This window comes from Gobio gobio (genome assembly GCF_949357685.1).
Source record: "Gobio gobio genome assembly, chromosome: 8".
NCBI lineage: Eukaryota > Metazoa > Chordata > Actinopteri > Cypriniformes > Gobionidae > Gobio > Gobio gobio.
The window spans coordinates 20020631-20035301 of record NC_137114.1 but is presented as its reverse complement, the minus strand read 5'-3'; the positions used below and the strand labels follow the sequence as shown (position 1 = coordinate 20035301).

General features: G+C 35.4%; 2 protein-coding genes across 4 annotated transcripts; one reads left to right on the top strand and one right to left on the bottom strand.

Moving 5' to 3' along the window:
- The first annotated feature begins 342 nt into the window (after positions 1 to 342).
- On the top strand, positions 343 to 14029 carry LOC307130601 (myelin-associated glycoprotein-like). Its single transcript, XM_079823670.1, has 8 exons — positions 343 to 551; positions 941 to 1321; positions 1409 to 1696; positions 1797 to 1926; positions 2053 to 2100; positions 13386 to 13442; positions 13629 to 13647; positions 13784 to 14029. Exons 1-8 carry the CDS (start codon positions 515 to 517, stop codon positions 13838 to 13840), a joined length of 1017 nt encoding a protein of 338 aa, XP_079679796.1. The 5' UTR covers positions 343 to 514; the 3' UTR covers positions 13841 to 14029.
- Positions 3051 to 11308, bottom strand: LOC307130584 (sterile alpha motif domain-containing protein 3-like). Of its 3 annotated transcripts, none has more exons than XM_079823640.1 (11): positions 10766 to 10820; positions 8109 to 8218; positions 7799 to 7834; positions 7529 to 7711; positions 7096 to 7183; positions 6823 to 6975; positions 6677 to 6739; positions 5728 to 5937; positions 4687 to 4846; positions 4019 to 4098; positions 3051 to 3390 (listed from the first exon to the last, which is right to left on the bottom strand). In XM_079823640.1, exons 1-11 carry the CDS (start codon positions 10784 to 10786, stop codon positions 3100 to 3102), a joined length of 1395 nt encoding a protein of 464 aa, XP_079679766.1. In that variant the 5' UTR covers positions 10787 to 10820; the 3' UTR covers positions 3051 to 3099. The 3 variants fall into 3 exon arrangements, with proteins under 3 accessions (XP_079679766.1, XP_079679765.1, XP_079679764.1); XM_079823639.1 differs by lacking the exon at positions 10766 to 10820 and adding an exon at positions 8304 to 8532 and having other exon boundaries at positions 8109 to 8223; XM_079823638.1 differs by lacking the exons at positions 3051 to 3390; positions 4019 to 4098; positions 4687 to 4846; ... (4 more) ...; positions 7529 to 7711; positions 7799 to 7834 and having other exon boundaries at positions 8124 to 8223; positions 8304 to 11308.
- Positions 14030 to 14671: the final 642 nt, after the last annotated feature.

Here is a 14671-nt window from a genome sequence, read left to right as displayed (position 1 = left end):
TTCACAGTGTTTTGTTTGTCTCAAATTTGCTTGCTAGGATATCTAGTTTTTAAGTGGGGTGGATGGCAGCATAATAGTAATTTCTAGGGTTTTTTATAAAACCTCTTCTTTCTGTCCCCAACCTTAAGCCTTCTTTCACTTCATGAATTTTATATTTTGCTGTCCTTAGTCTATTCTTCCCCGACCCACTTGTTTGAGAAGGAGCCTATGAATGTTAGAAATAAAAGGGGGAAGAAAAAAACGTTAAAAAAGGGGAAATGTTTTGTTACATTTAAGCAAAAGACAGAAGAATAATCTCACTTATTTTGAAGCCACTTTCACTTCTCATTTTGGTAGTTTCTTATGGTTGAAGGGCACAGCTGAAAACATCCAAAGATTTTGCAATGCAATTTAACTTGTGAAAGTCCCTAAAGAGCCATTTCTATTGTTAAGACGCGCTCGACAGAACACTGAATTGCCTGCTATCAACATTTCATCTGTTTCATATAAAACAGCTATAATATTGTGTGGGAGTATGACGGGACCTTTGATACTTCATTTATTTTTCCAAGGTACAGTGTGTTTTCTTTAACATTTTCTTTTCTACTACTGTACATTTATTCATCAAATTAAATAAAGTCTTTAAAATGACTTAAGAAGGATATATGATACACAGTATTGCCAAAAACAAATGAACAAGAAAGCAAATAACAGTAAAAAAAAACACTATATGCTATTTAAAAGACTTTTTTTGTTTACTAGAATTAAAAATTAGGAAATAATTGAAGTCATTGGTCATAAATACCAATGCTGGCAAGTCTGCTGACAATTTTTTAAGTTTGCTATTTCTGTTATATTGTAGTCTATAATAATAATAATAATAATAATATTAATAATTGTTGATAATTTAAAAAATGGCCACTTAAACACTCCTTAAATGACACCAATTTTTGTCCCACAGCTGTTCTTCTGTTTGATACTTTAGCATGGGAAGTGAAAATGCCAAAAGACATTCATGGCCTCCAGGGTTCCTGTCTGGTTATACCATGTTCTTTCTCTTACACATCATACCCACCCAAAAACCCAAATAGAGTTGTGTGGTATCAGTGGGTCTCTAAAGGTTATCCTTTAGTTTATGATCCTTTGCATGCAAACAATGTCATTGAGAAGTTTAGAGGAAAAACTGATTTATATGGAAAATCGAGTTGGGATTGCAGTCTGCTGATCAAAACCCTGGAACACACCCATCATGGAGAGACACTGTATGCATGGATTGACCCTGAAAACGTTGGAAAGAGCACCTATGCATTTTATGATGTCACCTCCACAATTCTAGTTGATGGCAAGTACTGTAAATGTCTTTAAATGTTGACTCCTGATCTGGTTGTGAGAGTGCGTTGCCTAATTATGCCAATTCTGTTATTTTTAGCAAGTCCACTGCAGCCCAGCATCAATATTTATGGAGGTGAAAGGATGGGTGAAACTATTACAATAACATGTTCAACTTTTCACACGTGTCCATTCAGCAAACCAAACATCATTCTGAATGGTACCGAAGGAAATGATCAATTAGACAATGAGCATATTAATGATGGCCTGTGGAAAATCACTCTGACGCACACAGGCGTCGTAAAGACAGAAAGCTCCACTATTGAGTGTTCTGTAATACACCATGGTGGCATAACAGTGACAGCTACAAAAAGCAAAAGTGCTCAGTGTAAGTGATCTATGTGTATATGAACATATACTCGCCTTTTAAATTATTAGTTATGATACTTTATGTTGTGCATTAATGAGGATTAATCTAATCCGTTTAGCCCCTTTAAATTACGAGACAGACAAAACTGTTGGACTGAAGACTGTTGGGCTTCATTACCTAATGCCCTCACTTGTGTTCCTCCTCACTTGCATAATTGCTGGATTCATCATATACAAGAGACGACACAGGTAACCCTTTGTGTGTGTATATTACTTTAAGCTAATACTTGTTCTTTATAAAAGGTTTAGACTTGTGTATCTATGTATTTATCTTCAGTGAACATTAAGTTCTCATATTGTCATTATTGATTGTAGAAAGCCTCGTAATTATACACCAGGGTCAGAAACACAATTTGAACAAAGGTATGTATCACATATTCACTTCTTTTATTATTATTTTTTCTTGAAAGCCCATTGATTCATCCTACACTCTTAAAAGAAATGGTTCTATTTAGAACCAGAAATGGTTCTATCACCTGCTTCATATATGGAACCCCAAAATGGTTCTATATAGAACCATATTAAAGGGTTCATTAAATAGAACCCCAAATGGTTCTTTGAATCCAAGTTAGATGGTTCTTTTTAGAACCATTTAAGGGTTCTTTATTATAAAGTTATCACCGGTATTTAATAATATAACCAATCCAGACAGTACAAAAAGTTAAAATTCATTAAATTTATTATTTAAAAAAATAGAATAAATATTATCATTTCAAATCTGTATTAGACCAAGCATTTCCACTTTTTAAAAAACATATATAAACATTTAAAATCTGTATATTCTGTATTAGACCAAGCATTTTCACTTTTTAAAAAACATACATAAACATTTAAAATCTGTATATTCTGTATTAGACCAAGCATTTTCACTTTTTAAAAAACATACATAAACATTTAAAATCTGTATATTCTGTATTAGACCAAGCATTTTCACTTTTTAAAAAACATACATAAACATTTAAAATCTGTATATTCTGTATTAGACCAAGCATTTTCACTTTTTAAAAAACATACATAAACATTTAAAATCTGTATTCTGTATTAGACCAAGCATTTTCACTTTTTAAAAAACATACATAAACATTTAAAATTGCATCTCTGTATCTGTGTTAGACAGCTAAACTTGAAATGTTTAATTACATACAACCATTTAATATTAACTGCAATTGTACTTTTTTAAAATTGTAATTGAACATTTTACTCTTTTTCAATTTAATAAACATTCACGCATTTTAAATTTTTAATATATACCAGCTTGCTTATATACCCTATGTACATATATATCATTCTTTTAAATGTCTCTGAACAGAGAAAACTAATCACAATTCTAACAAAAATAACACATTTATTAAATAGTATGATTTACACAAGTTGACTGTACATTTTTAGTACAGGTATTGGTATTCTTGTGTCATGACGAGATCTTAGTTTAAGCATGTATTTTTGAATGAAAATCATTGTGTTCTTAATGGCAAGCGGGTACTGAACATTGAAAAGAAAATAGGCTGCAAACAGGCATTCCACAGCCTGTGTCATGTCAATGTCTGCCTCTCTTATAATGTTCACGTTGTCCATTATAATGCTGACACTTTCAGCCTTGAGGGGATCAGGAGAGCCGTTAAGCACTACAGTTGGTGCAGGACCTTTGGGTTCCTGTAAAACAAAAATTACAAACAATGAGTGCTTTTCACCAATTAATAGAAACAGACTTAAAATTACCCCATAATTTACTCACCAACAAGGCAACCTAGACATTTATGACTTGCTTTTTTCAGTTCAACACAATCTGAGTTATATTTAATTATAATCATTCCAAGCTTTGTAATGCCACTTTGATTACTTTGAATCCCACTGGTTCATTCGTTCTTGTGACTGAATCGTGACACAACATAAGATATGACAAATAGGCATGCGACATGCAAGAACCAACAAGACTCAAAACTATTTATGTGAAGCTGATGTGCCGATGTGTGATTGTGCTTAGTTATTCATTTATTTACTCCAGCAAAAAATATCCACAGGGTTTGTCCAGGGACGAATTTTAACCCCTGGAGAGCACTTTTTGGGAGTTTCAAAAGTTGGGGTGCTATTCAATGACATTACAAAGCTTGTTACTAAGAAAGAGATTGAGTAAATTATAGGGTAAGTTTTATTGAAAATTGTTTAAAACTTTGGTGTAAGGGTGAGTAAACAGTAATTTTTTTTATATTTAAATGAACAGTTCCTTTATTAAGTCAAGTCCCTCAAATGTTAATGAAACTACAGAAGACTCTATACTTACACTATCTACACAGTAGAGGAAGCTGGCGTTTTCTTTGAAAAGTGCTGGCAATAAAATGAGTGCAGCATTCCTAACAAGACCTACAAACAGATACAAGTTAGTGTACATCAGGCACTGAATTCAATTAAAGGAATAGTTTACCCAAAAAATGAAAATTATGTCATCATTCACTCACTCTCATCATTTCAAACATAAATGGCATTCTTTCTACAGCATATCAAAAAAAAAAAAAAAAAAAGATATTTTGAAGAATCTTGGAAACTGAAAAACGCTGGTACCCATTCACTTGATTTGTATGGACACAAAACCAATGTAGGTCAATGGGCACCGCCGTTGTTCGTTTACCATCCTTCAAAATATCTTATTTTGTGTTCTGACGATGAAAGTCATACAGATTTGAACACTTATAGGTCAACAATTTATAGGTGCAGCCACTGATGACGTTTCACAAGTCCACGAGAACAAGTACGCATATTGAGAAACGTCCCAAGTCTTGCAGTCTCTACTAATGAGCTGATGATTTAAATCAGGTGTGTTAGATGAGGGAGACATGCAAAATGTGCACTGGTTGGGGGTCCCCAGGACAGGTTTGAGAACCACTGCTCTAGGGGGGTACCCGGGGTGTGCCGGAGATAAAAGTTATGCAGGAAAAACCCTGGTGAAGTTACCTTCTGTGACTTCCTCTGCTGGTCCAAAGAGATTGGCATATAGATTTTTTTTACTTCCTTCTTTTGCACTCCTGATGATGTTTGGGGCCATTTCATTTAGAGAGGTTTCCATGTTCTTTGCCAAGTCTGTTCCAAACCTCATTGTCATTTCATGCAGCATCTTAAATACAAAACATTGTTTACTTCAGGTGCATATATCCAAATTACACAACAAATTAGTGATCACGAACTGGAGGCTGCATCATTAATGCTTTGTGCACAATATAATAAATAAATTCAAGTTTGCGTCAATGCTTCCCTCCACTGCATCTGTCAGTCATCCTCTATTCAAACTGCGTGGCGCGTTCGGTTACGACAGTCAACACGACGAAACTCTCTCCAAGATGATTCAATGTTACTGTTATTATGCTTGATCTGTAGATAATGTTTCATGGTTTCACATTAAAGGGATAGTTCACCCAAAATATTTAGTTAATATTTTTTTTATTTTAAGGTTCCACTTACACTGTGAAACCAACTATTCCAGAACACCTGAATTATTACACTGATTTCCAAAAGAAGAGAAGATAAAAAATGTTATCCCTCTGGAAATAACTGAAATAATATCCACAACCATGTCAGTGGCCTAATAAACATTTTGCAACCTACACTTTATTATTCTCTGTCATCTGCTCTTTCCTGAGCTACCTCAGGATTTTTTGTTGTTTATTAGCTCAATCCAAATACAGTATAAATAATTTGGATGTTTAACAATCTTTGTTGCACACTGACTTTTCAGTTAGATAAAGGGTTTGCTTTTGCAATTTTACGTTGATGCACTTTAATTAAATATAATAAATATATATTTTTAAAATATATGTACAGTTTGCAATTATTTTGTTTTAAATGGGGGGCGGGGAAAAAAAATCGACTCGATTCGTAAAATCGCAATTTTTTTTTAGGAGAAAAAAAATATAAAATCGCCCAGCCCTAATCGGTGCATCCCTATATACATACATTTTTCTTATCTGCCTGGCACAAAATTTAACAGTGTTTACTCACAAGCTGTGGCACTCCAAGAAAAGGAAAATGCTCCATTACTTCAGCTGCAGGCCTGTCCATAATCTGTACTCTTTGGAAAAGAGTGCGCTTCATCCGGTTCTTGACCTCAGAATAACTGGGGTTGCTTTTACGCAACTCCAGGGTGATGGCATTAATGTGTTCCTGGAAACTTGTCTCATCCTCACCTGTTACTTCCAGGTCCAACACAATCTAGGGGTAGGAAGACAGTACATAAATATTTTTTATCCAAAAATGAAAATAATGTCATTAATTACTCACACTCATGCCGTTCGATACCCGTAAGACCTCCGTTCATCTTCGGAACACAAATGAAGATATTTTTTTTGAAATCCGATGGCTCAGAGAGGCCTTCATTGGCACCAATGTAATTTCCTCTCTCAAGACCCGTTTGAATCCCGCTGCTGACGTAAGACGCTGCTGCTGCGTTATCTGGTGCATCAGAGCGTCCATGTAGTCTGAGGGAGACGCACGCTTTGCGTCTTACGTCAGCAGCGTCACTGTGAACTCGTGAATGCGGATTCAAACAAACGTGGAACAGAATAGAATGCTGGATAAAGTCGTAGTTTTTGTTATTTTTGGACCAAAATGTATTGTCGATGCTTCAAAAGAGTCTAACTAACCCACTGATGTCACATGGACTACTTTGATGATGTTTTTCATACCTTACTTCCTACCTTTCTGGACATGGACTGTAGAGTGGGCATTCACTTTCAATTGAAGGACAGAAGGCTCTTGGACTAAATCTAAAATATCTTAAACTGTGTTCCGGAGATGAAATGAGAAATGTTTGCATCAAAAACCTTAATTTATTTTCGACTGAAGAAAGAAAGACATGGACATCTTGGAAGACATGGGGGTGAGTAAATTATCAGCAAAAGTTTTTTTTTTTAAAGTGAACTAATCCTTTAAGTAAAACTAAACCAAATACCTCATGTGAACAAGCCGAATCATATTCCATTGTGTCCACTGGTTCTCTTCCACATCTTGCACTCTGAAATGATAAAGTCAACGTATGTTTCATGTTAAGACAAATCTTTTCTGCCTTCGACATAAAATGTACTGAAATGAACTTGCCTGTTGTTTTTGACTAAATCCCACAGAGTCTGATTGTCCAGCACACTTCCTTTTGACCCCATACTTTTCCTTCATTTTCAGGACGGTTGAAGAGTTAACCAAGGGAATTCTTTCTTTTTTAAATTTGTTTCGAATACATTCCAACAAGGTATCCTGTAGACAAATTAATACTTTCTTTCAAAATAGATTTTTTTTCTGTGTGATATTTTGTTTTAGTGAGCAATAACTTCCAATATTTTCACAGTATTAAAAAATACAGCAATATGTGCATACATAACCAGAGGAGCTGTCATCCTTCAAAAATGGAAAGCGGGTGATCAAACTCCCCAGAACATCTCCATACATTTTATGATTTGGATACCTAAGAAATATAATAAAATATATTATTTCAGTATCCAACAACCAACAAGTTTTACATTTACTAGGGGTGCAATGAGATCTCGTGCAACGAGATGATTAAAATGTAACAAGATTTCTCATTGAGATGAAAAGCTGTCTCATGATATTGCCATAACAGAACGTGAATTGTCATGCATTTCGTCATTGAGGATTTCTAAAAAAAATACTGTGTAAAAATCTTGTCTCTTTCTCGTGAACTCAATCTTGTGTATCGTCTCGTCTCATGACCTACCCGTCTCGTCACACCCCTAACATTACCATATACATCTAACATTGTTATAAAATATAAGGAAATACAATACTGTACCAGGTGTGCTTGGTGATGTTGTCAAACAACACTTGAATTAATAATGCACGGATATGAGACTTGTCCTTCTTCTTAAAGCCGGGATCCTTCCTCTGCAAAGCTGCTTGCAATTCAGGGGGAAAGACAGGCAGGTTGTATACTGCTGGCCAAGGTTGGGCAACAAATGAGTCGCAGGGTTCTTGTCTGTAAAAACATGAATACAGTACTGAAGTCTTTTAAATGGGATAAATTTGCCACAATTTATTTGGACTTCAAAACAATGATACATACTGAGCACAAGATATTTGAGGCACTTCAGTTTCCAAGCTGTTTGAAGAAAAACAAAGTTTATATATAAATTAAGATAAAGGATTTTAAGCTTAGCATAAATGTGTTGTATATTTAACAGCAATGTTTAATATTTAAAGAGTTTGTTCATCCCAAAATTTAAATTCTGTCATTAATTTCTCACCCATATGTTGTTCCACACTTTTAAGACTTTCGTTCTTCTTCAGAACACAAATTAACAACACAAGGGTGAATAATTAATGACAGGATTTTCATTTTGGAGTGAACTAACCCTTTAACAACAAAGACTTACTTTTTTAACTTATTAAGCTCCTTCATAAATGTCACCTGATGTTTCATTACAGGAAAAAGTCTTTCCACCATCCTTTCTGTGAGACCCAGCATTGTCTCCCCATCAATTTGCTGCTCTGTAAAAAAAAGATAACAAATATTTCATATTCCAATGAAGAAATAAGAGAGACATACCACAGAAGTAAAATATATTTACCTAGAAGACTGCACCCTGTGATGTAATGTAATATACTTAGAATCATCATGCACATATGTGTCAAGAGGATGAAATTCTTTCTCCTCCCCTGGCTGCACCAGAATCCACTCCTTCTGGTCCTCCAATTTGAATGCATGGTAATGTCTTTCAAATGTTTTTGGTATCCGCAGCTTGCCAAAGATCATCCAAGCACCCCTGAACCGCAAAATCTTTTCAATCTTTATAAAGATTGGAATGTCCTCATCCACAATATCTATAATTAAGTTGTCTCCCACACAGTATTTCACGTTGTTAGTCTTAAGAGAGCTAAACACACCAAGTCTCTCGTCACCCCGAATGTCCTCCACCTCACTTTTTCCAATCACACCTTTCTGTATCTCCAATGGTAATGCTCGAAAAGGTACTGCCCGTTCACCCTCCGTGTAGTTGTTCTGATGAAGGGAATCCAGCGAAGTCAATTCCCAACACTGTCTTAACTGGTGCCTCTTGGCAAGGGTGTAGCTGAGATTCTTGAAGTTACACGTGTTGTGGGCTAAACGTTTGAAGTATTGGTGCTTTCCCTCGAATCTCATGCACCACAGCTGTCTCAGAGGCCCAAACTTTAGTATGAGCCGTGGATAATGAATGAGAAAGTGTAGTTTCGGAGTGAAAGTCTCAGGGAATACAGACTGGAAGGAGGACAGGAATTCACCTATCTGAAGGCTTAGGAAAGGGATGATATTCCTTTGTATGGTGGGGGACAAAATCACATCTCCTATGTCCCTACACTTCAGGTAAATGTCCCAGTGCACCTCACCTTCTGGAATGTAATGTCCAATGAGAAATGGCAAAATCCTGAAGAGGCACCAGACTTGAGCAGCAGACCCTGGTAGTGTGTTTTGCTTTAGCACACTATGTGGAAGTTTCTGAGGGAGGTTAGTCCGGTCATTCCTCCCAATGTTAAATGCCTCCAATTCAGCATTTATCTGACTTAATGAAACAATGTGCAAAAAATGTAATGCCTGGATAATTCTGGTAATCACAAGAGGCACCACACCCTCTAAAAAATCGTGCATTAAGTCAGGGGGAAATGTTTTTGCAACATCAAAGTAGTTCAACTCAGTGAAAGGGCACTCACTGACCACACCATATGTCTGTTTGGATATTCCAGCACTTTCTCTGAGTGCTTGCAGATGGTACTGATGTACCTGAGAAGATCGAATTATTACAGCATCTTCATTAACGTGAGACCTTCGGTCTTTGTAGCTGATCATACAAAAGCGACAGATCCGTCCACTGTTAAAGCAGCAGGTGAAACCTGCCAGGCTGTGAGCAGACAAGTTGTCAGCTGAAATAGTGGCAAGAGCGCATTTCAAATTGATGTTCTGACCATTTACACTGACCTGCAGTCCCTCAGTGTATAACAGTTTCAGGTCATTAATCAGGGGCAGCAAGATGTCTCTGTATGAATATTTCTTTAGAAATTGATGTCTTACAAGTAAGCACAAATGTATATGCCTCAATTGTGATTTGCAGTTAGCTTCAAGATTGCCAATCGTAAAATAGAAGGCTGCTAATTTGTGAACTGATCTTTTAGACCCCAAGGGGTTTACAACTTCATATTCGTCAGTGTACAGATGTAATCTTACAATATTAGGATCTTGAAAAAAGGGGCTCTCATGAAAGAATTCTCCATCTGTGTAACTGCTTAAAAAATCTGTACTTGGGGCTTGTTCACAGGTTCTTCTATACGATTCAAATATGTCCTGTTTCTCCAACTGAGTCTTCAGAACATCTATAATAGGCACATACTGAAATGTATCCTCCTTCCCCTGGCTATTGGTTCCAAGAATGTGCTTAACTGGCTCCACTAAATGTAGATGTTCTTTGCAATATTTGAAAAGTTGATAATCTGACTGAACATAGGCAAACACACTTTCTACAAGTGTCTGATTATTTAGCAAGTTATCCAAGTCTTCCTGGTCCTCGATTCTCAACCCAGAATTGGTCAAGTGGAATTTTATGATTTCAAAATAATTTTGCTGGAAAAATTTCAAGATGAACTCCAAGCTGGAAACAATGGTATCCTGAGTTACTTTAGGAAGTAAATGTTTTTCTTGGAGGTTTAATATAAAGAGGGCTACATGCCGTCTCAGTCCCAATAACACAGTTTCTAAATCAATTCCAGGTGAAGAATTTTGGTTGTTCTCTAGTAGATCTTCAGGAACCTCCTCACTTTCATTGTCGTCTTCAACTAAAGTAGCCTTTTCAAATAGGGGATGTTTCAAAGCTTTTCTGTGCTTTCGATAGATATGGTTTCTGTAACTTGCAACAGTTTTATATCTTCTAAAACATGCCTCAATGTTACAAGTAACACTAAAATCTGCTTGGTGGTTATGTTGCACTTGCAGATGAGTTAGATACTTTGTGAGCTGAAACTTCACAACATCACAAAATGAACATTTATAAATTTCCATGTGTACCTCTGAAACTTTCTTTTGCATCAATGAGGTTTATATTTTGAAGCCAGCGGCACGTGTCATCTACTGACCATTTATCAACCATGGTTATCTGGGGGGAAAAGAAAACAGAGCATAAATAACTTTACAAACAAACTATGCATTAAACACACCTAAACATTTATGGCTTTAGAACATTTGAATGCTAATTTTAACCATGCGCTATCATCACTTTAATTCAGCGCTTGCATCACAGTAAACATAGCGTGCGTCTCAATCAGCTCCTTAGTTCAGTAGTCCGAGCACTGATCAGGGAATCGGCCACATTCATTTACATGATATACTGATTCACAACCTATGGAGCTGATTGAGGTATAGACTCAGTGAAGGCTGCATTACAATCGTGCAGGTTTAATGCAGAACATAACTAAAGTAGGGGAGTGCAGGGCACAACCTAAAGCGGTTAGCTGTAACACGCATGGTTTTAAACTTTTCACACATGCCAGGATGACGAAACTTAAGTGTATATAATAGTTGCCATATCTAAAATCTTTAGAGAAAAAAAAATGCGTCAAAATTAAAAAATCTTTGGAATATATTAGTGAACATTTATTTAACAACAGCAAAAGTAAATTTCTTACTCAAGTTTGTTTTTCATCTCTGTTTTTGTGATTATTTAAAATAAGACAAATCTGATATTATTGTAATCTTATATGTTATTTAACAGTTGAGATGGTTATTTAATACTGATCTAAGTTAACCAGCAGAAGACACAAGCCACGGTTTTAATCCCAGTAGTTATAGTGAGTCCCTATTAGAAATATGCTATTATATTCTATACTTTTATTAATTATTTTGAGAAACCCTGAAAAAATAATGATTAATGACTGAGAGTCATTATCAATACTCTGAACCCCAAGTGGATTTACACAGACTGAGACGTAAGTTACGTCAGGTTGTGCCTCGCTCTCCCCCAAATAAAACCTTTTTAACATAGGCCTGGGAAAAATACTCACCGCAAAATGAGTAACGTTAACTTGTGTGTGAAACTGCGACAAATATTCCCATATCCCTCCGTCTTCCAACGGGTTCGCTTTTATTTTTTAATCGGCGCCTAACGTTATTGTACAAATAGTTACCGTTAATAAACAGCGAGCGCGCGCTTCGCTGAAATAATAAAATCACGCTTAGTCTCCTTCTAAACACAGCTGTCTTATTGTTATTGACATTACATTTAACATAATTAACACTGACAAGGGAATAAAGGGAGACTGTAACTTAATTCGTTTAAAAACCGAGCAAAATCATTTTAACAGGGCTTTCTGAACCAACGGCTGACGAAGCCTCTCAGTGCTAACCAGCAATACTTTTAACTGAAGTAAATATTATCCATTTTTCTTCTAGTATCACTATTTAACATTAATTTTAACAGAATATTAAATGATGGTACTACATATTTCAGAACTTATTTCAGAAATATATTCAAAACTTAACTTACCTGATGGCTGAACGGGCAGAAATGGCGGACTCCTCAGTTTGAAAAATGAACCGTCTCAAAGTTCATCTTCGCCAATCCACCAATAGGAATTCAAGAAAGGATGACGCAACACATATACGTCACTACTTGCATTTTTACGATTATTTGTTTTTTAATGCCATGGTACAAAATAAAGAAAACACCTGGTTAGTTTATTTATTTTACACAATTATTCGTTAAAAAGCCAACTATAATGTAGTAGGAAATATGTTTCATGCTAATGTACAAAATTGCATTAAAAAGCTCAAATCATACATTGATTCATGCATATTAAATTTTGTTGACTCTTGTTTTTGACTACAGCAGTCATTCTCCTCAAAAAGCTTTGTGAATGTGTTGTGTAGGCCTATAATTATTGTGTAATCTTTAGTTTACACTTCAGTCATAAAACAGGAATTATAGAACCGTTTTAATAAAAAAGGTTCTTTGCTCTCCAAGGGTTCTACATAGAACCATTTTTTTGTAAAAGGTTCTATTGGCCAAGTATAGAACCCTAGGGTTCTATGTAGAACCTCAAAGAACCCTTTTTTTTAAGAGTGTATATCAACTTTACATTTATAAGACATTATTTAACCCTTAATGTAGGAGGTCATGTTTGAAGGGGGGGGGGGGGGGGGGGGGGTCTTAATATAATGATATACAATAACAATTGCAGAAAAAGTAAAAAAAAAAATATTACTATGTCCAGAAATCAATTTTAATAGTACACAAGTTTAATTTATCAACACAAGTCATGTTTAACGTTATAGTTCGAATCCGCCCTCGTATAGTGTTTTTTTCTCATTAAAACTAAATGTGTTTATCAGTGATTCTATATCAAGAGCAGGGATACGCTTGTGTGCATTTTGTTTTGTGATTTCACCAGAACGAATAGATAGTCTCTTAGTTTATTGTTGTTTAAACTCGTTGTATCCAATACTGCAATGGTGAAACTAACAACTAACAATTTTTTTTTTTTTTTGTTCTTCTTATAATTGACTTACATACATTAGGCTGGGAAATTAGATGTTATGGGGATATGAGAACACATATTAACACATTGTTGGAGTCTTATAATAAGGCCTCTTGAAGATGTGCATTACTTAAATTAAACTTTTCTCTTTACAGAACCAACACGTGTGGAAACAAACCTTTCTCTAAACCTCGTATGCCATCACCAAAGAGGTACAGTGCATTTGAACCACCTTTACACAGCAAAATAAGACCTTTATATTCAGTCTATGAGTAGTTTCATAATAAAAGTTCCCATGCCACTTCAAGATTCCTGTAACGTAACATTTGCCATGATGAATGCAGATATTCATGTAATTGTGTTCCCCCCCCCCCATTCTTTTTCACCATGCACCTCAGTGAGCCCAAATCCTACTCAGTGAGTATTATTCTTGATCATTATTATTATCAGTGAGAGTGTATTATTTATTTCTACCATTATTAAACTGTGGATAACATATTCAGATTCTATGATTTCAAATGCTGTCTTTTTATCCTTGTTTCCCCCTCTTAAGGATTATAATGCTGAATACACTAACATGGATGAACTCAACATGTATGGAAACATCTGATGACAATGAACAAAACAAGTTTTTGATCATACATACAGCAAAACACATACAGCTGATATTATTATGTTATATATTTAGTAACACTCTGTTCATGTATTATTGAGAATATATCCTTAAATATATATAGCATTAAAAACTTGATATGCATCACTTGCTATATGTCATGCAAAATAAATCATCAGCAAAGCCACCTGATGTGTTCTCTAAATAATTTCCATTGCGTGCAAGGCATTACTAGACCAAAGATCATGGCAGGTGTTAATGATGTCAGTATCTTTTCATAGCTGCTAACTTCCCATCGCAGTCAGAGACACAAGCACTGTGACATTAAATTAATTTGCAAGATCGAGAAAATCATATCATTTTTAATAGCCCAAGTCCATTCATCACATTTCTCAAAAGATCATCAAAATACATTTGGTCCAACATATTTCTGCATGTTTAAAATTGACTATACAAGAGGTTTTCAACATCAAGGACGGTCAGCCTGGTTTTCTTTTTACTGTTCCTATCCCAAAATAACTCAGAAAGGCGTTTATTTGAAATAAAAATTAAGAGAATATTCGAAAATTGGAAATAAAGTAAATAAGGAGAATCTATAAATTATTTTAAATGTGGTGTTCTTGAGTTTATCGGACGAGCTGGCTCATCAACCACAATGTGTGCAGTTCATATTGTTACCACGCTCAAAACCATGGCTTCCTTCCTGTACCATCAAGGATACCAGTACTGCAGGTTATAAGCAAATTCAATATAATTAGAGAGGTAGTGATGGCAAAGGACCACCAAGATGGAGTCTCTGTAAAAACTACAATACTCAGTCCCAAACAG

Coding starts and splice junctions, on each gene's coding strand:
- LOC307130601 (XM_079823670.1), top strand. CDS start 515: ATGACGGGACCTTTGATACTTCATTTATTTTTCCAAG. Junction 552..940: donor ACTTCATTTATTTTTCCAAG/GTACAGTGTGTT, acceptor TTTGTCCCACAG/CTGTTCTTCTGTTTGATACT. Junction 2,101..13,385: donor GAAACACAATTTGAACAAAG/GTATGTATCACA, acceptor TTCTCTTTACAG/AACCAACACGTGTGGAAACA.
- LOC307130584 (XM_079823638.1), bottom strand. CDS start 10,786: ATGCAAAAGAAAGTTTCAGAGGTACACATGGAAATTTATAAATGTTCA.